Source organism: Netta rufina (genome assembly GCF_964035555.1).
Source record: "Netta rufina genome assembly, chromosome: 11".
NCBI classification, from domain to species: Eukaryota; Metazoa; Chordata; class Aves; order Anseriformes; family Anatidae; genus Netta; species Netta rufina.
Window position 1 is genome coordinate 3162865 of NC_140134.1, and position 25327 is coordinate 3188191.

Sequence of the window (25327 nt, forward strand, 5' to 3'; positions counted from 1 at the left end):
AAACAAATCAATACTGCTATATGCTTTTGCCTGTGACTGTTTCTTCATAACTTACAAGTTAGCTTGTAATATTTTCAGTGTTATTCCAGAGCTATCACAATTTATAAGAAAAAGTTTTTGATTCTGGTCTCTCGTGTCATCTAAAGCCTGTGAGACGTAGATCACAATCAAATTTATGGAGATGGGTCAGATCCTGTAGTAGCAAGTATTCCTGCAGAAAGCAGAATCGAGCAGCAATACAGCACTTCTTGGGAAAGAAAGGCTCACTTTATAGGAAAGGTGCAAGCAAGGTAGAAAAGCACAGGCAGCAATTCTCTAAATTTCCAGATGTTGCAGTGAGGAATATTTTTTCCCCCTGACATATCATATTTCTGGAACTACCTAAAATTTAATACTGGCTGAATGTTGCACAAATAACCCTTACACATGTGAATAACTTCAGGGCAAAGTAAGGGCAGATGGCATGTGCATTACCATTAGTAAAGTCACAACAGAAAATTAGGCTTCTTCCACAAAACTGAAAATAAAAAAATAATCAACCAAAATTTTTAAATGTGTTTGCTTCAGCTGAGCTGAAGTAATTGATCAATGTCTAAAAGAACAAATTCTGTTTTCAGATACAGGTAACAACCACACAGCTGAGAGCAGAATCAATTACTAAATTATACCACTCAATTCTACCTGCATATATTCGTGAACAGCTTTTGATTTCTCAGATATTTAGCCACTTACCGCCATTAAGTTCATTTCATCCTTGAGATCATCATACCGCTCCTCTAAGCGGCTGAACTCATTTAGCAGGTTCTGATACCGTAACCTTTCATCATTCAGATCTAGCTCCAGCTGTTTCGTTTCCTCCACTAGCTTCTTTTCCATTGCCTCTGCCACGGAGAACAGGAATCCAAAGTGAGAACTCTAGTTCTACCTACCATGCAGTGCATCCATCCTGTAGGTACAGGACACGTGTCTGCAGCAGAACACATGCTGAATGCATTCCACTCTGTGAAACTGGTTGGTGGTATTAGTGCAGGCACTGATCAAGCCAAATATATGAAAGGACCAAAGAATTATTGTGGTAAGCACAGAATGGGGGCACTCACTCAAGGTAGTTATTGTGCTATGGGCTTGCATTAGCAGTTCCAGGAGGGAGGAAAAATGGACACTAGCCCAATATTTTATTATGTAAGAAGCAAAACATGAGATGCTCTATGCCGCAAGCACACTAACCCCTCCTCAATGCAGTTGTCCCTGCCACAGCCCTAACACCTAGAGCTGTGGTCTTTCTGGCTGCTGCCCACACAATGGAAGTGGCAGTTGCCACAGCAGCTGACAGGACTCAGACATTCTGGCTCATACTTGCACCTCTCTGAAGAGGTAAGCACCAGGCACCCAAGTGTCTTCCTACACATGAAGTACAATATTTGTGTTTACAATTTGTAAACCACACTGGAAAACCGTGCTGCAGTAAATTTGTTGTATTAAATATCAGACCTTCTTTTATAAAGTAAAACTTTTCAGCAGGAACCCTCAACCAAAAAGACCCCAAACTCTTAAGACTTTGCAGAAACTCAAATAGTAAATAATTTTGATGCATGTGAATTCTTAAAACAAAGTAACAAAACCATTAAACTAATAAGGAGTATAAAGTCTATTTTGTATAGCTCATTAATAGTAATTGGCAGATCAGCCAAACGCAGACAGTAGAGCACAGCTTTACAAAGTAACACGAAGTACAAAATCCAAGTAAAGAGAACAGCACCAACCTGTTATCTCTTTTGCCTGGTCGTGGATGCGGCGGTTCAGCTCCTCCTTTTCTGTTTTCAGTAATGTATTCTGATCTTTCAGTTCCGATACCAGCTACAAAAATAATAAAAATATTTGACTCAGAATGCAGTTAATCTTCAACAGCTCCAAAAGAAACTACAGAGTTGTTATAAGAGTTCAAATACTTAGACTTTTAGTGGTTCCTTGGAGAATGAAATCAGTGAGCTAAGTTATGACATCTTCATTTCTGAAATTACTTTCTTAAATATATCCCACTGCAGATTCTCTCCTATGTTCTGCATTTGCCCCATTTCTGATCAGATACCAAAACTGCCCTAAACACATCCACTGTGCCATAACGTTTTCCAGTGAAGTCACAAAGATGTAGTTTGTTTCTAAAATAAATATATTCCCAAAACAGGAACAAGTTTGGTAGTTCTGTTGTACATTCCATTGCATTTGGTAACACCGTAATCTAAAATCCTGCCTCCACCCAAAAGTTGTCCCACTTTAACTGTGCCCAGGTCTGCCAGTTACTTATTTGTTTCTGTTTATGGATATTACACATTCACTTCGCTTCATCAATTAATAGTTTTTCCTTATATTCATCTAATCTTGAAGCGCTTCACTGCAGGATCACATAACAATAGAATAGCTCGTCCAATATTTAAAATTTGTACCATATCAGCAAGTAACTGTGACAGGGAACAATTTGTTTGAAATATTCATGGTTAAAGCAAAGATAAGGGGCTAGTCAAAACCTGCTGAACTAGATTGTCTGCACAGAGTGCTTAGTAGGCTAATTATTTAAATTAGACAGAATATAAGTAGGTACCATTGAATTCTGCACAGGGGACAGATTTCTGACATCTATACAATTATGCTCTTCAGGCAGGTAAAATGATTTATTGGTATGAATATTCTGTATTGGACTAATTGAGTGAGTTTGGGTATTTAATTTTGCAAATACTTTCAATATAAAAATCTGAATAGACTAAATACATATGTTTACATGCAATATATATTTACTATATTCTTCTAGCATAGGTGCAGTTATTTAAGTACCAAGCCTATTTAGTGTTGTACTGGTATAACATTCCATAAAAATACTGTAAAAGTAACAGTTACACAACTGAAGCAGTTAAGTCTGGGCAAAACCTGAGTGGACACCAGGCCTCTGTAAATCAGCTCATGTACCTGGGGACTGCATACTTGCCTGCTCAGTTTCATGTTTGTATTTGTCTGCCCATTCCTCAATGGTCTTCTTCTCAGACTGAGTCTGGTGCAGCTCCTTCCGGAGCTTAGCGATCTCCTCCTGAAGGCTGAGAACACGGTTGGTTGCATTCTTAGCCTCTTCCTCGCTCATCCGAAGCCTCTCCACATCACTCCGAAGTCTCTCTGTCTCCGTACTGTACGTAATCTCCAGGCTGTTCAGTTTCTCCAGCAAAGATTTGTACTCTTTGTTCTTTGCAAAACACAACAGAGACATAGCAGCAGTTGGAGAAGTTCTGGTTTAAGGGAGCTTTCTAGTTGCCTACAAAATATACCCAGACAGGGGAACAAAAGAGCAGTTTCCCCACTCCAAAAAAGCTTCAGCCTGTTTTTGCAGGAGAATTGCTTAAAGGGGTGACAGAACAGTCCAGTCTCTAAGCCTACACATTAACATCCCGAACAAAAATCAAAGACACTAAAAAGGATCATCTCACCTTCCCCTTAAACTGAGCAAATAAAGTGCTTCATATGAAATACTGAAGTTAAGGGAACAGATGTTTTCTCTCATTGCTTCTGAGAGATACAAATGAATGCTCTACAGTTTCATTTCTAGTGTGGTTACCTTTCTCTTCTATCAGTGTTCTTCAGCAGAGAAGAGAACTGATGCCTCGCAATGAAAATTCAGTGTATTTTTCAATGCTTGCCCACAGTGCTACTGAAGAAAATACAAGACTTCCCAACGCTTTCCCTGAGCTTTACCTGCTCATCAATTTTTCGCTGCAGCTGCATGATCTTGTTCTCCAAGCCAATGTGAAGTTTCTTGTAGCGTTCCACAGAACGAGCTTCTATCTTCAGTTTCTTTAGCTCTCTCTTTGCCATCATGCGCCGGTAACAGCATTGCAAGTAAACAATTGCCTTCAAGGTCCTACGGTAGTGCACACGAGCCAGCCAGCCTCTTACATGTTTCTGAATAATAATAGACTTGTGCTCTCGAAGCATCTACAGTTAAGGAAAAACACCACAAGGGGTATTAGGGTTAGAAACGACACCTGCTCAGTTAAATAGACTCCATAATGAGAGGTGTAAAGATGATGTATTTAGAGACACCTTAGTCTGAAAAGAGAAACTAATGATGAATAGTAAAAGAAATGAATATGGAATGAATTTTTAAAAAACAGAAGAGTAAAAAAAGATTGGAATAAAGAAGATAAAAGGCAATAAAATGAAAAAGAAATGAAATTTAAAACATGAGAAGAAAGAAAGAACTGGAGACATGTTGAAGAACCAGGCATTCCTTTGTGTTGAAGTCAGATCAAGGTAATTACAAAAATACATGGTACCTGTTGGCACGATTACAAATAGAATCCAGATGACTATAATTTTTTTTTTTGCTTCCTCTTTTAAACTTCCTGGAAGCATTGACATATGCAGCACAGAATTTATCAATATACAGTTTAAAACTCACTATGCTTGATATATAATGCAGCTATTACACACTATAACTCAGAGTATATTACAGCAGCTCCTAATAACAGCAATACAATAGACTAGCTGACTAAACTAAAAGTTCCAGTAAGCTTTTGTTTGTTTGTTTGTTTGCTTTTATGGCCTTTTCTTATATTTGCCAGCATGGAAAAATACTTCTTTCTCTATTTATTCTAATCAGAAATTTTATACTGTTTTAATTCCAACTCATTTAATGGCAGAAATTTTAACCATAGCTTTGAGTTGTAAAAAAACAATGAATTAGTAGTAACTATTTTTAAAAAATCACTTTTAATGAAAAACAATCAAGAACGTCAGTAACCATTATCAATGTGTCAGCCAGAGATTTCCACTCTGAAGATTCTATGTGTTTTTGGATCCTTCACCCATGGATTCAATCAGAGATCTACCAGGTCTGGAGCACCTGACTACCAGCAGATCACAGCTAGGCTGGGAGAGCCTGCCCAAAACCACAAGGCTTCCAGGACTCTGAGAACTTTAGAGTTCACTTAAAAAAAAAAAAAATAATAAAAAAAATTGCTTCTGCAAATTGAACAGTTTATTCTGAAGAGCAAAACTACTTAAGATTTTGTATTACTTACTGGATTTGATAGTTACATAGTTACATGGATTTACCGTAAAGCTAATAAAACAAACTAGTAGTGCAATAATTTTTTATTTTCTTTCATACTGTTTAGCAAATGAACTGAAATGTGTTAGAAAAGTTACATTTTCAGATCAATGAATTTAAAAGGGGCACTAGCAGAACACAACATTTTTAGATATACTCCCTTCACATCCATTTTTAAAGAAAAAACAAAGACTTGAAACATCAGCACTTGACTAAAAAACACACCTAGGTAAGGAAGTATATCTCTTGAAAGTACAGCAAGGTTAAATGCCAAAGTCCTTCTGACTGCGTGTCACACAATTAGCATTCCTGCCTCCTCCTTACATGTTTCCTGAAATAGTCCTTCACATTACCTGTGGATGCCTTAACAACTAAAATACAACCAGCTTTCAACATTTTCACCTCAAGCTTGGAAGCAACGAGTCACACTGAATACCTCCATTGTGCAGGGATGGTCTTCATCTGCCAGTGAATTCTCACACCCATGTAATCCAGTGATGAAATGGTACAGTCCAACGTAAGGTGAGAGTATCAGAAAAGTTGCTTAATTTATCAGGTATTTTCCAGGAGAACTTAATAGAAAAGCTGTGAAGGAACTGAATTCCTTCTTAAACTGACAAGCACATCACAAAGTCTCGGGCAGAAGCTTTCCCCGGAATGCGTGAAATAGATGATTCAACCATTTAAAATTCCTTGTGCTAGTCATGTGACCTCCAACCCCTGTCCTCTGTTATAAAAACAACAACAGCTACCTTTCACAATCCTAACGAACAACACGTTCGTTATATTACATATATTACTTACAGAGTCACAGCTCAGCCCAAGGGTGCAGTCATAGTACAACCTTTCAGTTTCACTCATCTGCAATCAGCATGAACCTCAGAACAGCCATGTTTATCTTCGCATGGCACACAGAGCTTGTGCTTCTGTCTGTGTGTCTCAGCCTTAATGAAATTCCACCTTGTGAGGACAATGTCTACACAACATGTCAGACACACATCATGCACTTTCCATCCATGTTATGAACTTTGTGTTTTACTATGGTGAGCAATTCACTGCTCTAAGGGGACATTCCCTGACAGGCAAGTCCAACCACTTCTTAACAATGATACCTCCAGAAATCCGCCATCTCTATTAAAAGGAATAAAACAGATTTAAATAGCATTGCACTACAGGACAGATGCGGTGTCTATCACTCACAAGAGTATCTTCAGGCATACTGAACCAGCTACCATTTTCCTAAGGGTGGCCTTTAGTCTGTATTTTGCTGCAACCTGTGTCTCACTGTCACATCTATCAGCATCAGGTCACTGTTGAAAACATATCTGACTATCCAACAACATAAAATATGGTTTCTAACACTGAAAATGCTAAAAACAGTCGAGTCAAGCACAGTGAACAGAACTTACTAGTCAAAAATTTTGATCACGGAACGCTTGTTTTCAAACATCCTGGTTAGTATATAAGAGGATGATATAATTTAGACGTGAGCATGTGACTATGTAGGCAACTTGAATACAAATGAAAAATATACAAAACTTCGAATATAAGAAAAATGTGTGCAACATAAGCACTAGTTAGCCTTCAGTTTTACATTTTTTGCTATGTGGCTGCTTAGGAAAAAATAGAACTCTTGGGTAACTTTTCAATGAAAAACAGGCTGGCTTTTGAGCCTAGTTAAAACAATTCGCCCATAGAAGTGAATTGTCAGAAATGCTGGCATTTTGTAATCAAAACATTTTAATCATAATTCTGTTTCCAGCCCTGTAACCACCAAAGAGGAAATTCTAATTTCTCAAAAGGATTTTATTTTTTATTTTTTATCAAGCATAGTCAGAAAAATGTCATCAGTATCACTTGAACAGGGTCATAGCAATTTATCTCCAAAACAAAACCAACATCAATATATAAAAACCAAGAACATGCTAAAGTTTTAATTTCCTATTTTTGTGGGTATCTCCAAGCTAATAGTCATGTCCTTCAGTATTTTCTCTTAACTCTGACATAACTTCACAAATTCTCTGAAATTAGAGATGGGATAGGATACTGCATCATATATATATTGATGTGAGCAATACTGATTTGGACTCACGGAGACATATCCACACTAGTTTATTTTCAATATTTATTTTAAGTGCCTCTATATTCTATGTAATGAATGCAAATATATAATGAATGTGATATTCTATTACAGTGAATGTAATATTCTATGTAATGAATAAGTTTTCTGAAGAGTAAGCCTGTAAATCCCTGTAAGATACTCCACTGACTGCATGGGAAGCCTACGTATGCATATTAGATGACAATGTGAATACCTCTAAAATGACTAGTTCATTGATTGCAGTATCAGATTTTTCTAATTTCCAGGTGCTGCCTTTCCATCCACACTGTGATATTTTGTTTGAGCACTATGCATAACAGCACACACACACATTTCAGACTCCCAAGTGAACACCACAGAGCAGCTTCATCCCGAAGGTATGTGGAAATAAAGTTAGAGTGAAGAGGTAAAACACTATGATTTCTTACCATTTGGTACTTGTTCCTGGCCATGTAACCTCTTAAGAGAGCCTGAAGAGCAATAGTAGCATCTCGCATGCATTGATATCTTTTCCGGACCACATACATACGCTGGAACTTCTGAATAGTGATGGCGGCTCGTGTTCTCCGTAGGAACTTGGCATAGCTATACAAGAAACATTACAGTAATACCTGTAATTAGTTTCCAACATTTGAATACTATTTTTACATCCTTTAACTTTACTCTCTCTTAAGAGCTATATATTCTACTTCACTTTCTTCCTAGTGTTGTCAGTAGTACTGCATATGTACTTGCTATTCAACCCTATGGCACTATTACAGAATGACAAATGAACAGAAATCTTGCAAGGTTTTCCACAAAATGTTTTCACTTCTTCTAAAAACTGTGCTATTGAACTGACAAAATAAATTCGGCTTCATTTCTCATCACCTTTTCTTCAGCTTTACAACTATTTCCACTTCCAGACTTCCTCTCCTCACCTCAACATAGAGAAAATGGTTGCTCATACTCAGTCTTCTCAGCAAGAAAATTACAAAGCATCTTGACATAAGCCTCTCTCCCAAAGTAAATTTTTTACAGTCTCCATAACCACCTTGTCTTTGAATGATGCTACCTTCACTCCTACTCTTTTTTCTGGCTTATGAAGAGCCATTCCTCAGGTGTAAACCCAAACAAATGACTCTGGCTGATGTATCTCCCTTCACAGCTGCACCCTGGATGACAAATAGCTTCTCCAGCAGGACAGACAGACCCAGTTACGAGTGCATGTGGAAGCTGGGCAATAACAATTCAACCAGAAGTCCTGCTTTACCTCACCTGCAGCCATATCTCCTAGTATTACTTTTACTCTGCTCCCACTAACAACATACTGTTCTAACTACCATCTGGCTGGGGTGCTACCATCTTCTTATGAAGGTCAAAAACAGGCAGGACAGACACACTCATTATATTCAATTTCCTTAATTTCCCTGGAAAATCGTTTCCTCTCAGCCAGCATAGGAAGGAGAGAGCAAATGTATCACATTTAAATGTCCTACTTAAAGGGATCTGAATCAAGGCTAGCGTGGATTTTCCCAAGAGTGCTGCTTACCATCGTGCTTGATACCCTCTGACATATCTCTGAATGGTGATGGCAGCCTTCCTCATACGCACGTACTTCTTTCTCATCAGCCAGCCTCGGATTGTCTTTTGGATGCGGATACAAGCAGCTCTCAACTTATCTGCCCTTATTTTTTCCAGGTAGGCTACTTGACCAGCCCGAAAAAATATTTTTGTCTTACCAAACTGGTACTTATCCTTGTCCTATTTTCAAAGGTAAAAAGATGATCAGTTACAGCATTAAATGTTAGTGGATTAAAAAAGGCATGAAGGCTAAATTTAAGTACAGTTAGTAAAGAGGTAAATTTAACTGTGTAATACTACAGGTAAATCTAGACTCGTATAGGCTAGTGGAGGAAAGGAGTTTCTTTATATGATTCTGTTAACGAATTAATACAATAAGGCCACAAGTAGGGCATAAAGGACTAACATAAGGTATTTGCTTAAACAAGAACACCGAAGTCTACAAGACATGGAAGGCTGTAAGAGGTGAAAAAGAGGCCCAGAGGATGAAAACAATACTGCACATTTGTAATTTCTTGCTTAAATAGTAGATGGCCCCTCCCAGTGGTCCATCTTCAACTGTATTACACAGCAGAAAGGAAATAGCTCAGGCTCCAAATATGTACTCCTCATTCACTGCCACCAGAACTAAGCCAAAACAAAACATACCTATGCTGCTCACACACATCTGAAATTTCAGAACTAAAACAAAAAGAGAATAGTACTTTTATCTTTGTATGGCTGTAGTACTCCTTGGAGAGAAACTTTAAGAGTATACAAAGGTATGATTAAAAAAAGATTAATTTTGTTGATTTATTGATATCAAGTTGAAATGAATGGCAAAGAGCTTCAGCTTAGGATACGTTAAGATTTTGTGTGCGCACACAAACCAGAAGATTTTAGTTAAGAGTTTAGAAAGCCAAGCTCCAACCTGCCTGAAGAGTATTTATTTTTCTTCTTTCCAAAAACTTCCTACTGCTAGAGCTGCACTTCAGCAAGCAAAATTTTCTTGCTTTTGTATCTTTATAAACATTCCATCTTTCTCTTACTAACTTGTATGTCTGAGTAAGTCATGATTAACCACCTTCTATTTGAGAAATACTTAGAATTGTCTCTTTGGAGGCTGCCTTCCTCCACTGCTCATTGATCCTTAAGAAATCCCATCAGTCTGGGTGCAACTTGGCTGTGTTGATGTCATAGGACATGTAATGTAGGGAAATATAGAGCTATGACAGAAGGAAGGAGGTAAAGCAAGGGGCTGTTGAGGTATCACAAAGGCTGATAGCACTGAGTGAGGAGACCTATCTTTATTCCTTCAAATTCCAAATGCTTTAAGCACTACGTCTAGTACCAGAATTAGCTTCTCCAGGACATTTTTACATGTCTGCTTTCGATCACCAAGAACATCTCTCTGCTTCATCAGAACACGGTAACGGCTGAAGAACTCTTGGTATGTCCACCTGTTCCATGAAACAGAGATAGTGTCAGTCTACACAATGAACAACTCTCTTAAGAAGAACAGCTGTAAATGAAAGCAATCTAAAAAGCAACAAACACACCTTGAGGGAAAGCCAGCTGCACTGATTCGGATGGTCTCCAGGACACCACAAGCTCTCAGCTGCTGCACTGCCCGCTTTTCATCAAATCTATGTAGGAATAAAAAAAGGCCTTTGAGCGTGAGGTTAGTCTTGTCTTACATGGTCCCTTTGGATCTGTGAGACGTGACGATTGGATAGGAAGTCCAAGCAGTGCTTCCACAACTCAGCAATAACAGATGACATTTTGACTGGGGAATTCTGGCCTGAGCCCATCAGCTGCTCCAAATGCTTATCTTGACCCATCCCACTTCTCACCAGTCTGCCTGATACTCGTGGTCATGGAGGTCTTTGTGAGCCCAGATGTTAAGCAGACACTTGAGAAAAGTTCTAAGCAAGTTCATATATGAAAAATAAAAAAGGTAAGGAATAACTGAAAATAAGGAAACAATGGAATCTGCAAAAGCAAGTTCCATCAGCTGTTACATATACTGTCAGTCAAATTCAAAACAGCTAAACATGAAATTGCAGGCATTTTTTCTCATATATTATCACACAACAGAAAATGCTCATAAAGTACTTCTCCCTCCACTCAACCCAAAACATCTCCTGCTGTAAGTACACATAGTAATGCACAATGAGTACATAACGACAGAAATGAAACACACCACTTCATTTCTGAGTGAGCAACGTTTAGCAGAGCCTCAATTCTGTGAGTCCTTGTGCAATTCCCTTCTTTCAAAGGCCTATAAAACCATACAAGAAACAACTTACGTGAATGGAAACTTGAAGTCATTAGGTTTAATACAGCGCACGTAGTGTGGAGTTGTAGCGTTCAGGGTTTCCATCAGCAGATGAAGAGAGTTTCGGAACTTTTTGAAAAAGAAGGGAGAAACATCAGGGAATAACCTCAGGAATCTCAGTCACATTTGAAATAATCTTAGGAAGCAGGTTCAGGGATACATGCTAACTTGTAATAACGTTCTTGGTAGTAAACACAACACCAACTTTTTTTTGTTATGGCAACAGGTTTTAGTTTCAGGTACCATCTTCAGGTTAACTGTATTACAGTGAGATGTCTAAATGTTAGGCTTTATGGGAGTAAAATTCAGAAACATTACTTTTAAATCTGCATCTTCAAACTCACCTGATGCCCCACAGTTTTCTTATGTTCCTTGCTGGTTTGCCCTGGCCTGGCCTTGGCTGGTTTTACAGCAGTTCGAGACAATGGCACACGGCCTGAAGGGGTTGCTGACGTGGGACTGAGCACCTTCTCCTCATCCTGGAATAACTCTGGTAGCAGCTTAAACTGGTAAGAGCAGAAAAAAATACCTAGTAAGTGATGGCACCCATTCGTGTTTAAGGTGGTTACAATCCAGGCTCATTTTTTTTCTTCAACTTCACATAGCAATAATAGGGACAAAAAATGTAAAAGAGCATTCATTCAAGCTAGTAGCGTAGTGAGTGGGCCAGGATAACACTAAAAACTTTGTGGTTTTGATCAGTGAGTCTCCTTCTGACAACAAAATTCTGATTTGAGTATTTTTTCATAGAGCAGCAATAGCTTCCATGTGAAAATGCTAGATACTGACAGCAGTTTCATAAGTACCAGTTGCAATTATCTGGCTGCTTTGATGTAGGAAGGAAACAACAGGGTCTTTTCATATTCCAGTGGTGCATAAGATTCCTGTAAGTGTTTGAGAAATATCTAGGACACTGAATAACCCAACAGGCAACAAAAAAATGTTCCTCCTTTATCAATCTAAATTGAAATAACAAACTTAAAAGAGGAACTATCAAAAAAACCCTATAAATTAAATATAATAATTAAAAAAAAATAAATAACAGCCAAATTCATGTAACTGAAGAGCTACTCTCAGGCCAGTGGGAGCAGAAGAAAAACCTGACCAATCTTTCCAAACATCATTCAGAGCTTCTGGTTCCCTTTCTCTAATGACTATAAGATGCACCCATACATAATAGCTGCTTTGAAGTAACTTATAACTAAAAATAATACCATCAGGTCTTTCTACCAAAAATTTTTATCTCTTCAGAAGCATTGTAAAAGAAAGAATATCTGAGCGTCTCTAGCTGTCAATGAATAATCTTTAATCTAGCATCTGTGCATTTTCTCCCAAGAGATAGGAGGCATTCAATTTTCAGTACTAGAAAGTGCTTGGGCTAAGTACAACCTAAAAAATAAAAAAAATTGTTTTTGCCTTATAAAACTTAGTGAGCATGAATGATAGCCAATGAAACATGCTGGGCAACAAAATGGTATTTGTGCTTTGTGATTGTGCCAGATGGGCTAGCAGAAGGCATCAAATGTTTCTCAGTAGCATCTAGCACAGCACTTCATCTTAATATAACGAGTATGAATGCTATGGAGATATCCTAAATCCCTGAACTAAAAGAGGAGTATTGCAGCTCAGCTTTATCTCACCTGAGTCTGCCAGGTCAGGAGCAGTCACCTTAGATTACCTCTGTGGCAGGTGGGAGAATGACATCTCCAGAGGGTGAGTTAGCCCATCTCCTTCCACTGACTCAACAAATAGTTTAGGATAACCAGGCCGCCACCACCTCATGCAGCTGCCTGCAGTCAGATGGAGGGAAGCTGTGTGTGCAGCTATCTGAGGTACACAGCCAAGTCCTTTAATTCCATACAGAAACTTATTTGAATGCAATATGCTTTGTCTGAAACTGCTGATGCTCTAATACAACACGGGTGCAGGTGGGGAAAAGGTCCCCAGTGTCTGGTTTGGGGATGGATGAGCTTTTCTAAGCTATCAAGCACGTAAGTCTCATTCCTTCCCTCTTTCCAACCCTGTGAAAGCCCACCTGTAAATATGGGCAAGTACATTTCAAAGTTACCATTTTCATAGATGCTGCCACAGTTATTGCATACAGAAGAAAGGTACAACTGCCTTCTGCAACAGAGGTCAACAGCAGAGCATGGCTGAGCAGATCCACACTGTGGAGGCATTTATATTCTGGTCTGGGTTGGGTTTTTCCTATCTTATCTCTTTTCTTTGTTTTGCAGAACACAAGGAGTGTTCAAAAAGAGAGAAAACACTGATCAAAGGGCAGACAATTCACATGGTAGAAAACAAGCAAGCATTTTTACCCTGTAATTTTTTTCAGATGACTTAACAGACATTCTGCTAACATAATCTTACAATGTCTTTCAATATACAGAACCACAACAGAATATCTTAACAACATGCCAGTAGCAAGCATAAAAGCTAAGGACTATTGTGCTACTTTCATGACACATGCATGGAAACTGAGCTAGTTCAAATAGATACTGTGGGTGGATTTAAAGAGAAGGCCAAAATATATAACTAAACACTACAGTGCCTGCCAAGAGCAGTGTGTGTCATGCACTTTGGAGAGCAAAGCAGCATTCAAGCTGTATGCTCAAACCCCTAGAAGCAACAGCATGCATGGGCAGGATGACAGATGATGCATTCGTTTCAGAATTACCTTCTGTTGAATGTGTACAGCAAACCCAGAGAACAGCAACAACAAAAAAGAATAAAAATCAGCAATATAATCCTACAGCAAATACTAATAAAGAGGGCCTGCTGAAAAATAAAAATGAAACATTCATATTTTAAGTGTTTGGGGGAAAACACTCATTTTGGTAAAATTTACCATTGGGAAAACTGTCTTGTTTATCAGCATTCAGACTGAACTGACTTTACATACCAAGTCTGCCCTAGCAGTGACGATGCTGTTACAGCTGCCTCCACCCTGCCCCAGCAGCACTGCCCAGCGTGCTGCCCCTGCGTGGCCCAGCCTGTGCTCGGCAGGCAGCTGGACACAGCAGCCTCCTGGGTGCTGCAGCGCCTTGCCGAGGCAAAGCAATTGACTTAAGACATTTCAATGTTTCTCTCAGTGGAAAGCCTGCTGTAGTTTTTTTATACTACGCGTTTTAATCACTTAATTTCATCAACCTGCTCACAACATAAACAAAAAAAAGAACGTGCTGGATTTCCTGATAGTGTAATTTTAAAGTCTGTCCTTGGTACCAAGCTTCCAGGGCCATTACAGCTAGCAAATTCCCAAGGGCCATCAGACTGCAACGTTAAGCCAATTGCCTTTAAATTTCAGAAGAGCACAACCAGCATTTTTGACATAAAAAACACAGACAATACAATTGAAGGCTTGTTCTATCATATTTCTTAATGCAGTATATTTCTACTCATATGTTATTTATCAGTCATAGACACCAAAAAGACAAGGCTCAAGCAAATTCTGGTTCATGTCATTAGGGTCTAGGGATTTCCCTCCCTTCTCATCTCACCTCTAGAACAGAACTTGTCTCTCCTGCAGAAATCTTCTGCTCAGTTGTCAAGCTGTAGACAAGGACTTTCTGTTTTCAGATTAAAAAGGCTTAACTGCTAAGCCTTCCTATACTACTATAGAATGTTAGGAAAAAAAGGGGTTAATTTTGACCCACTGAAATCAGTGGATATATATAGTCAAATCTTAGCTGAAGCAAAATTCGGCTACAGGGCTTTCTAAATCCATATCGATAAACAAGTAGATGTGACACAAACTATGTTCATCTTCGGCCGATCTAATATTCGGGGAAAAAAATTTCCTGGATTTATGAGAAATTTCATATGACCCTTAACTCAAGGCATCAAAACTGCAGAGGAAGAAAAAATAATCCTGATACTAACCTTACTTGATTTGAGGACCTTAATTTGTTCTTCATAAACTGTGTCTTTATTCTTTTCTAGAAAGCCTTCACATTGATATTCCACCTGAAAACAGTAATTTTACAAAAAAAAAAAAGTATTAGTATTAGTAAGTATTAAAAGTATCAAATAAGAATATTTTTTGCATAGAATTTACCAGCTGTAACACTCACATCAAACCATAATTCTTGTGGATGTTGAGAATATCATCTCCCAAGTGCATCTTTGTTAAATATAGACTTTGCTCAAAGACAGTGCTTTCCAGTAAGTGTAAAACACTAACACGTGTAGAGATTAATACTATTATTGCATTACACTATTTGTATTTCATTGCAGAGAGATGTCTATGGTAAAGAGAGCATGAATGAATGGTTCCCATGAAGGTGAAAAATCAAAATCTGTGTCTAACATCTCTTTCACTGAAGTTATCAGGGCTGCAAAATTGTGTGAAATCCAGGTGCAACTGAGAACAAAATCTCTCATCTCATTAGCTGAGAGGCAGTAAGTAAATCTGCCTGCAACGTATTATGAAAATGCCTCATTTGTAATCAGAAAGGCTATTACTTCCAGAAACAATACAAAGTCTGTGTGGTGTGACAATACACAACAATCCTCTATCACGGGGGCCATACGTTCTGTATCGAAGAATGGTCAGAGCTTCAAACGTAAACCTAGTATTTCACAGTCCTAATTCCAGGCTGAACAAAATAGAAAGCTATCATCAAAAGTCTACACCTTTTTAATTTAATTTAATTAAGTAAGTATGCTAACTCTCCTTAAAGGTCTCACTCTTTTTTTGTATCAGCAGAAGTGCAGGGCTATAAAATACAAGAGTAGACCCTTATATCAATTTTGCTCTTTCCGAGCATAGATTGATACCCATCAGTAGACTCTCTGTAAGGAAAAGCCATTTAGCAGTGCTTACATAATGAAACTATTCCACAACCTGCAAACAATTTTAAAAAATCCTGTGGGGGAAACAAATTGGAGGAGTTCTCCAAGGTCTGCCCACAAGTCGAGGCCCACTCTGAATATTACTTCGGGTACCACTTATGTTCTTCGTGCAGGAAACAATGCCACAAGAGGGCAGCAGGGTCTCTGCTTTCTCCCAGAAAAAGATGACAGATGACACACGCAGTTTTTTAACAGGCCAGCTACAGTTTCATGTTTCCCTTTAGTTGTCTGTATGCATTGTCTGTAAGCACATATTAATTAAATCCTTCTTGTTCTATCATGTAGCAAATAAAACAGAACTCAGAAATCTGAACAGTTACAGAGATCTTACTTTCCTTATCTTTTCCTTACTTTTCCTTATCGCTCTCTATAGGTACCTCAAGGGAGGCTGTAGCGAGGTGGGGGTTGGCCTGTTCTCCCACGTGCCTGGTGACAGGACGAGGGGGAATGGGCTTAAGTTGAGCCAGGGGAGTTTTAGGTTAGATGTTAGGAAGAATTTCTTCACTGAAAGGGTTGTTAGACATTGGAACAGGCTGCCCAGGGAAGTGGTGGAGTCACCATCCCTGGAAGTCTTCAAAAGACGTTTAGATGTAGAGCTTAGGGATATGGTTTAGTGGAGGGCTGTTAGCGTTAGGTTGGAGGTTGGACTCGATGACCTTGAGGTCTCTTCCAACCTTGAAATTCTGTGATTCTGTGATTCTGTGATTAAGGTAACACCAAAGCGACAAGAGGACCTCTCCTCTATGCATAAATTCAAGAACCTGGGTGAATCAAGCAGAGGCAAAAAAAGACCTCCAGTTCCCCAAGGCAGCACACCCAGACCTTCTGACAAGAATCCCAGAGATTGTCCAAGCCTGTGACCCAAGCTTTTTGCCAAAGGTGACAAAATTCTGAGCCAGCTTCTTTGTTTAACAGGACAGTTATCTTAAACTGGATTTTCTGTTTTCATTTCAACTTGAGGAGCTGCTCAGCTGGGCTGTGCACTGCCAGAGCTGGACAGCGTGCAACCATTGTCCAGCTTGCTAGAAATAGCCGTTTGCTGGCCAGCGGAGGTTAAGGGTGGGAAGAGTACATACTGCTCGAGCGATAAGAAGCAGGGTGTGTTAGCCTCCTGCCTGTTTGCACATTAAGATGGCAGCAAAACAGGCATGATTTCATTACTGCTCTTTCGCTCAAACTGGTGAGCTTTATGATTTGCTATTTTGTCTCCTTTTGTAGTGTAACTGGAACTTATACAGTTACGTAGTGACTCACACTGAGCTGTTACATATTGAAAAAAGGCTAGTTAGTGGTACAGCATGTGACAGGAGTCAGGAGCTCTTGTTTGTGTTCCTGGCTCTGCACAGCTGCCAGCTCAACTTTCTCCTGATCCGGAGTACAAGCAGGCACACGTTTTGCAGGAAGCCAAGTAGAAAAGCAGGCTGCTGTCCACTAGTCACCCTCTCAGCTTGGTATTTCTGCCTTGTGGCCAGGGGGAACGCTTCCTGCACACTCCCTACCACACTTCAACAAACTGAACAGCATTAGCCAACACCTGCTCTTCAAACTGTATCAGCTGAAGCGGCTCAACAGGAGAGGAAACAATCAGCTGAAGCCACCAGCAGATTGCAGGGTACAGTAACAAACATGCAGAGCTGATAACTTCTTGCCCCGGCACAGCTAGATATGGAAACGTCTGTCAATCCACAGCTCCAGTTTACCACCTGACCTGCTGACAGGTTTTACCAGGCAGCAGGGCAGCCCAGCTGCTGGCCTGTACACATCCAGGGAGTTTCTGGGCAGAAGCTCTCCCGAGCCAGGCACGCCGCAGCTCAGCTCCACGGGGCAGCCGCTCACCCTGGCCTCTCCCCACACGCACACTCAGCAGCTTCAGCTCCGGAAAGAGGTACCAGCAGAAAACACCTTACCTTGTCAGCAAAGTGCTTGATGATGAAAGCTTTATTTGATAAACGTGGTTTTTCAAAGAGGGCACATTTATTCAAATGAGTGTTGTATAGCTTTTGGGCCCAAGTATCATCCGAGCCTTTTGGCATCTGTGTAAGAGAACAAACACAAAGACATTTAAAATGTCTTGAAAATTTTTTGGTAGTAAAACAAACTAAGGAGATGTGGACAATATTTTGTGATTTGCTTTCAAATTCTATCTGCTTGGATTTCCAGTACTGCCATAAACAAGGCAGCCAGCAACTCACCACATGCTTGCTTTTCAGATACTCTGGACTGATGCAGTCCCTAATGCTGTTGTGCAACACATACAACGCTCACCACACTTTCAGTGTCACAGAACTGAGGGTGAGGATCTCAGAGATATGTTATCTGACAACAGTATTTTGGTGGGTCAGAACTCATCCACCCACCACTAGAGGCTGTGATATGTGAAGACCCCAGGCTGAGCTTCCATTGAATAAAATAACACACACCTTGCCCCGTATGTGACTTGTCATACTTTGAGATAAAAGGCAAAAGGTGAAACACCAAGCAAGGGGTGACTTGCAGAAATTTAACAGGACCAAAGACTGCTATGCTGCACTCAGGAAGGGGAAAGTTGACACAGTCATAACAAAGACTGATCAGAGACCCAGAAACAGTTGCAGGTACACTCACAGACAGGAGAGGGGGAAAAAAAAGCAACATGACTAAAAATCATTTTTTATCTGCCTGTAATCGCCAGTTCTGTTTTTAAGCTCTCTAAATCATCTCAACTGCACAATGTCAAAATAATGGCTATATGCAGATGATTTTTCCCTGTGAGGCTCTAGTTGATAAAAGCACTTGAAAACACACCTTGCACTCCTCATCTAACAGATCCAGAATTCCCATTTTAGCCTCTATGAGGTTGATGCAAGGCTGATTGTCATAGAAATCAATCAAGGTCCATGGTATTTGTTCCTTCATATATTCTTCTTGTTCCAACTTAAAGACATGCTACAGGGCAAAAAGAAAACAGTTTTCTGTGAAACAGAATGCAGAATAAATACAGTGAACTCCCACTTGAATTCATCTTGTCACATTAATCCAGGCTGTCAAGTGATGTGCAAGTTAAACTGCATAAACCTTTTAACAAGTGTATGAAAGACAAATTAACCTTTTTTTCCTAGGCCTAAAAACCAACAGACTAAATTAAATCATTCATCCATACTCTCTGCAAATAAGGTCTATTTTTTCCTACCTTTTTCCTATATTGTTCCACAATTACTATAAGCTCTTTTTTCTGAAAATAACAAAAAACCCAGAAGAGTACAGGAACAGCAAGTTATAAACTGAGATGCGCCATGCATTTATGATTCTGAAGTTATGAATACTGCTCTATTTCAAGTAAAATTTCACTATAAATACTTTTGTGTTCTCTGGTAAAAGAGCAGAGCTCCATTTTCTCTCAAATGACTGTTAGTTTTTTTTCCTGAGATGACGTATTATACTAAAATATACTCTTCAGCAAAAACCTCCCAAGAACGACTCTAAGAGTATTAGCACAAGAAATCATTTAAGCAAAATTTTGTGGAAAATGCATCTGGTACAAAGATCAATACAAATGAAGTTGTATATTTTTTCAAAAACAATACCACAAAAAACCTGCACAGCTTTAATAAAATGTGCATAGGAGATAAAGTTAAACTTCAGGGAAAAAAAGGATGATAAAATATTAAACAAGGAAACTGTGGTCTTAATAGCACAAGCATACTTTTTAAAAATGAGAAGACTGCTGACTCCAGTTATTTTAAACTAAATTTTATCTCCCATTTAAATTTTAATGTATACTAACTGCTCTGACAGGCAAAAATAAATTCAGAACACATCCTAATAATCACCAAACAACAGCACTAGTGGCACTATTTAGGGGACCACCAGCAACACCTATAGTCTCAGAACCAGCATTAATTGCCCCCTTAATTCAGTGCAGAAGGCCATTAACACCCTCTGGCTCTCCAGCACACTCCAGTAAAACAGCAGAAAGCTATCCTGACAAAGCAGTTTATCCCCTTTATTTCATTAGCTTAACACAATCCTTTCCAAAACAGCACTCCTTAACAGCACCCATGGGAGCCTTTCCATGCTCATCCACTTAACAGCTGCATTACATGCAAGTAAATTCCTGACAGGAAAGTAAATGATAAAATTTTATTGGTCTATCATATCCAAACTACCTAAACCCTGAAAGGAAACAAACCCACTTCTTTACCGGAAAGGAATTAGCAATTTTGTGGTGAAAAATGTCTTCAGACCTGATTTTATTTATAGCATGATGAAGATCCAGCTGTAGTGGGCGACCACGACAGCCGGGGCTGTCACACAGGGCCCTGGGAGATGGGCTCTTCAGCCCGTGGACGAGGAGGCCTGGAAGGTGTCTTGGTGGTCTGTGACTACCTAATGGTCAGGTGTGGAGAAGAATATTTCCAGAGCTGCCCAGGGGAAAGACGAAGGGTGACAGGGACAGGTTGGCACACAGTTTTGACTCAAAAAGCCTTTTTTAGGCTGGGGCGGCCAGACACCAGAAGGGTGGCCAGGAGAGGCTGTAGAGATGTGTGAGACTCAGCCAGGCAGGGCTCTGAGCAAGCTGCTCTCAACAGGGGTTGGCCAACGTACCATCCTGGGGCTCCTCTCAGCCTACTTGCTTTGGGGCACCTATTAATGAAGAGTGCACACCACCTCCATGATCCCACAAGCATAAGGAAGCAGAGAGTGAAGACTTATCAAAGACCTGGCCAGCACAAAAGTACAAAGCTTTTACATTGGGTGGCTGAATACTGGGAGAGGTTCACAGCATGACAAAATAAAGGCATGCTGTAGATAGACAAGACATCACAGTTTCATGTTTGTCTAAGTTGTGACATTTGTCAAAGCAACAACATAATTAATTATCATAAGTTCCTGAAGCTGTGCTTTCTTAAACAGCAGCACAGAAGCTGACACATCCGTATTTCTGCATCCTCCTGCCTTTTGGTGTTTGGTAGCTTAGAAGGGGATCAATACAAAAGCCCCTTCACCCCATCCTTTGTGAAGTGTGTGGGAAGGAGAAGATGGGAACAGCGATAAGTGAAACATTTTTATTTTCACAGTGACTGATTTTTTTCTGTGGAGCTGAGAAAACTCTGAAATACCTTGTGCTTTAGCAGCAATGACGTCTAGCTTATGGAGCTGAAACCATCTGCAGCACTATAAATACAAGAAGGCCATTCTGGAGCTGGAAAGCTAGCCCCAGTTCTAACAGACATTACTCCTGGTTATATGTCCCTGCCGCTGGGAAAAACAATTGCTCAGGGTGATCCAGTTCTGCAAATATGCACCACCACTGAGGTACACTTGTATATATAGTTCAAAGCTATTCCAGTACTGCAGCACAGCCTAGCAACAGGCCTGGCATAAATAACTTGCCTCATCATTATGCAGGTAAGATATATAATTACAAACGTCACTGAGGCTGAGGAGAGAGACAGAATCGTGATCTCTCTGAAGGAGGGAGAAGAGGCGCCTTTTGCCACACGTCAGCAATCAACTTAAGGATGGCTGTAAACCCTCAAAAAATAATGCCAGTTGCACTAGCAGAGAAAGTGAGCGTGGCAGACTTCCAATGGTGAAGTTCTGCTCTTTCCTATCAGTGCATAAACTCTTGTTGCAGGTTATAAAGACCCAGCTAACTCCAGCTTCATCCATACAGTGCTCTCGTTGACAGGCAATCTCAGAGTCTTAATTGCCAAGCACTGCTTCTGTCTTATAATTGTTATTGTGATCAGAATTTCAAATAGTCCCAGAGCAGCAGTTAGTCATAAAATCTATTTCCAGGAGATAGTCAATCTTTCCCCCATCCCTCAAGCCCCACGGCCAGGACAGCTGGTTAATAGACTAAAGAAATTTATCTTAACCACTGGGGACCCAATTAGCTGGATGGACTTTGGTGAGGGGAAAGAGAAGAGGAAATGCCAGTAATTTCCTACTTACCATATTGAACTGTTGCTGCAGTTTTTCATTGGCATAGTTGATACAAAACTGTTCAAAGCTGTTGATTTCAAATGTCTCAAATCTAAAATATGCAGATACTCAAAATTATTTATGGAGTGAAAAGACAGATAAAATGGCCCCATAACTTCAAATTCCCTCCCTCCAAGCAAATTAATTGCATTATTCTAGGCATAAACAACCAAAACCAAGCAATGAAGCAGATAGGGAAATGGCAAGTTGCAAAGCAATGGCAATTCAGAGATGCTCCCTCTTTTGGCAGGGATGATAAACCATATGGAAGGAATTGACTTTCCCAGAGAGCATTAGTTATCTTTGTACCCTCTGAAAGTGCTACACTGAACAAATCATGAGTTCACAACTACCATGCAACTTCCAATATGCAATTTATTTTCTTTATTTAGTTTATTTAATTTATCAAATTTCTATGCAATACAGAAAGATACTACAAATGCCAAAAATATGAAATCCCACTGTAAAAGTCAAACTTAAGACAAAGATCTTGGATAGCATGTCAAAACTAAACACCTACTTCCTTCATCTGGAATAAGCAGATTTTTTTTTTTTGGTTGGTTGTTTAATCCAAACAGTGCTGCATGATAAAGACAGACACTTTGCAATAAGAAAATGACATAAGCGGTGTATGACTGACAAAAAGACTCACCCATAAATGTCCAACACTCCAATGAAAGAATGCTGTTTTACAGTAGAATGAAGGGCTTTGTTCACATGATCTACAATCCAGTTAAAAAGATTAGCATAGATATGTTTGGCAAGTGCATCTCTGGCATTGATGGCATGGAGTTTAGAAATTGGCTTGATGTAGGTTTCAGTGGCAGTTGCAAGCTTCCTGTGGCAAAGCCAGTGGGCCATCTCTTCATACTCCACACCCATGAGGTCACAGAAGATGGTGAGGGGATCATGTTTGGGCTAATAAAAATAAAATAAAATTGTTAGTTCTTGAAACAGTATTACTAATATTTCACATGCAATCATATAATCCGAAGAACTGCCTGCCTGCAGTGATCTAACAATAAGCAACAACAGCAGCTTCCTGATCTCATCTTCCTCCAGAATGTAAGAAGTTCCCTGCCCGCTTATCGCATTCCCATCACTGAAGTAAGTTACCAAATCAGTTTCCCCAGAGGCATTTCCTGATACTTGTGTGAATCAAAAAGACCTACACAGGGAACCTGCAACCTCTGCGAAAATGAATCTCCTAACCTCACAAGGATGGACTTTGCATTTTGAGTACTTGTAACTGTTTCACTTTTGAGTAAAGAAACTAGCAAAATGCAAAGGACATGACATCACCTATGTGCTGGGGACAGAAGGGACACGCGTGGCAGGGTGTGACGGGTAATGGGGCACCATCCAGTGGGATTCCTGCATTGGAGATGCACATTACAACCCAGCTTACCTCATCACATTTTGGGGCTCATCAGCTTCCTACCATGATCATTAAATGATGCTTTATTTGTAGTGAAAACCTTTTTAAGGCACACCAAAGAGCTAGTCTATTGTGGATTCACAGCAGCTATCCATTAGATCCCAAAGACAATCTCAGACCAGGCACACTGATCAGCTGTGGTCCTATGAAAGACCTGTTGTCTCAGCTCCAGAAACTGCTACTGCAGATGCTTGAGAAACCAACTCCTTGCCAATAATCCCTGCAACTGCTTGTACTGTTTGAAGGGAGAGAATGATGAAGGCTGTGTAGTACTGCAGTAGATATTCAAGGAAAGACAGAAGGAGAAACTGCTCACTTCTGAATCCAAGAAAAAGAAGAGTGACAAGAGCAGAACAGAAGCCAGATCTTTTTTGCTTCTCATCTCAAAATAAGGAGTTCAGTAGGAAGCTTTGGTCCTTACTAACAAAGAGTTTGTTTTTATATCAGACTGTGCACTCCTCGCTGCTGACCAACAAAGTTTAAAAAAAAGACTTATAAAACCACGACACTCTTAAAAGAGTCACATCTGTATATCCTTGGCTCCTGTCACCTAGACACTGCAGAGACTTTTGGAAACCATTTGCTCTGCAATTATTTGGGCTAGATTGGTATTTAACAAAAACCAGTCCATCCTGCAAACCATACACTGTGGGCAGGAAATGTATTCATGTAGGAATATAAAGATCTAGACACCTGCTGAGGACTTCAAAGCTGTTTAGCAGACTTTTCTAGGACAGATCAGTTACAGTTCTGAAAAGAAATTAAGGCAGCCACAGATTCAATACAAAGAATACTGTCTAAAAGCTCTAAATTGAGAAGAGTTGGATCCATCTGCAAAAGGAACCAAAAATGTTAATATATTAGAAACAAACACATATTGTTTGTTTTCATGTTATTACTTTTTTTTTCAGAAAAAAAATCCTTCTGCAAACAAGCAGAACGCACAACTGCCAGGACAGAAACCATGGCCTTGAGCTCATCTACTACTCACAGGAATGGCGCAGCTGTCAGAATCCCGAGATGCAAACTCCACATTGCCCAAGTGAAGGATGCCAGCGAGGATTCGAAAAATTCCCATCTGGTAGGAATCACTAATCCCTGAAAAAATATGAATTAAATGTTTTGAGTGGATGAAGAAGTAAAGAACCACGAGTTACTGATGAAATAAATTATTAAGAAGAGAAAAACTGCCACCTGTGTGTGTTATTTTGGGGGAATTTGGTATTGAACATGTTCCTTGGCTTCATTTCTATTAAAAACATTCTATTAGCACATGCAAAAAAGATCCAGTAATACGAACTATTTACTTTGCTGTTTCAAAGTGCTTTTTCAGAGACCTCCAACACTTTATGTGCTACTCCAAGGGAATCTAACACGTATTTATGTTCACATGTCTTATATTTATGTTCACGTCTTATTCCTGCTCCAGCTATGTGATTCCACTGCAACTTAATATCCCCTAAATGCAATAAAAATATCTCAATACAAAAAGTTAGCAAGCTCTTCTGCTTTTTAAACACGAAGAAGTATGAAGAAAACACACACAAGTAATACAGAAAACTCTTGCTAGCATATAACATTTGGGATATGATTACGTTTTACAAATTACCTAGCAAAGTGCAGGCCTGCCTGGTGTTTACCATTTCCTTAGCATCATCAACACCATCAATCACAGGGCTTCCACCTTGCTTTGTATAGTGAAAGTAATTTGCATTCCCTGTAAGATAAAAAAATAAAATAAAATCTTTTACACACACTGATGCAGAAATTCACAGCACATCTGTACAGCTGTGTAATGGTTAAGTTGCTCTTAGCAGACTCTATGATTTGAAATATGTCAATATGTTTTCATTTTCTGGCTTGTAGCACCCACTTGTTCTGGAGAATATTTTTTTCAAGATTTAACAGTGCAAATAAGTATTCTTAAGCTACTTATTACCTACAATAGGCCCTAAATCATATTATTTACCTAATCTTGGTTCACACTTCCAC

General features: G+C 39.5%; 1 protein-coding gene across 1 annotated transcript in view; it reads right to left on the reverse strand.

Moving 5' to 3' along the window:
• MYO5A (myosin VA) overlaps positions 1-25327 on the reverse strand; it is a 102151-nt gene that overhangs the window by 26336 nt on the left and 50488 nt on the right. Inside the window, exons 8-24 of the mRNA XM_084293118.1 lie at positions 24945-25052; positions 24327-24433; positions 22550-22815; positions 21868-21949; positions 18715-18855; positions 17838-17963; positions 14959-15042; positions 11418-11579; positions 11045-11142; positions 10295-10381; positions 10087-10195; positions 8725-8936; positions 7622-7778; positions 3736-3975; positions 2981-3229; positions 1764-1857; positions 733-881 (exon numbers count right to left, since the gene is read on the reverse strand). Of these exons, the coding sequence (XP_084149244.1) occupies positions 733-881; positions 1764-1857; positions 2981-3229; positions 3736-3975; positions 7622-7778; positions 8725-8936; positions 10087-10195; positions 10295-10381; positions 11045-11142; positions 11418-11579; positions 14959-15042; positions 17838-17963; positions 18715-18855; positions 21868-21949; positions 22550-22815; positions 24327-24433; positions 24945-25052 (2471 nt within the window). The remainder of the gene's footprint in view (positions 1-732; positions 882-1763; positions 1858-2980; positions 3230-3735; positions 3976-7621; positions 7779-8724; positions 8937-10086; positions 10196-10294; positions 10382-11044; positions 11143-11417; positions 11580-14958; positions 15043-17837; positions 17964-18714; positions 18856-21867; positions 21950-22549; positions 22816-24326; positions 24434-24944; positions 25053-25327) is intronic.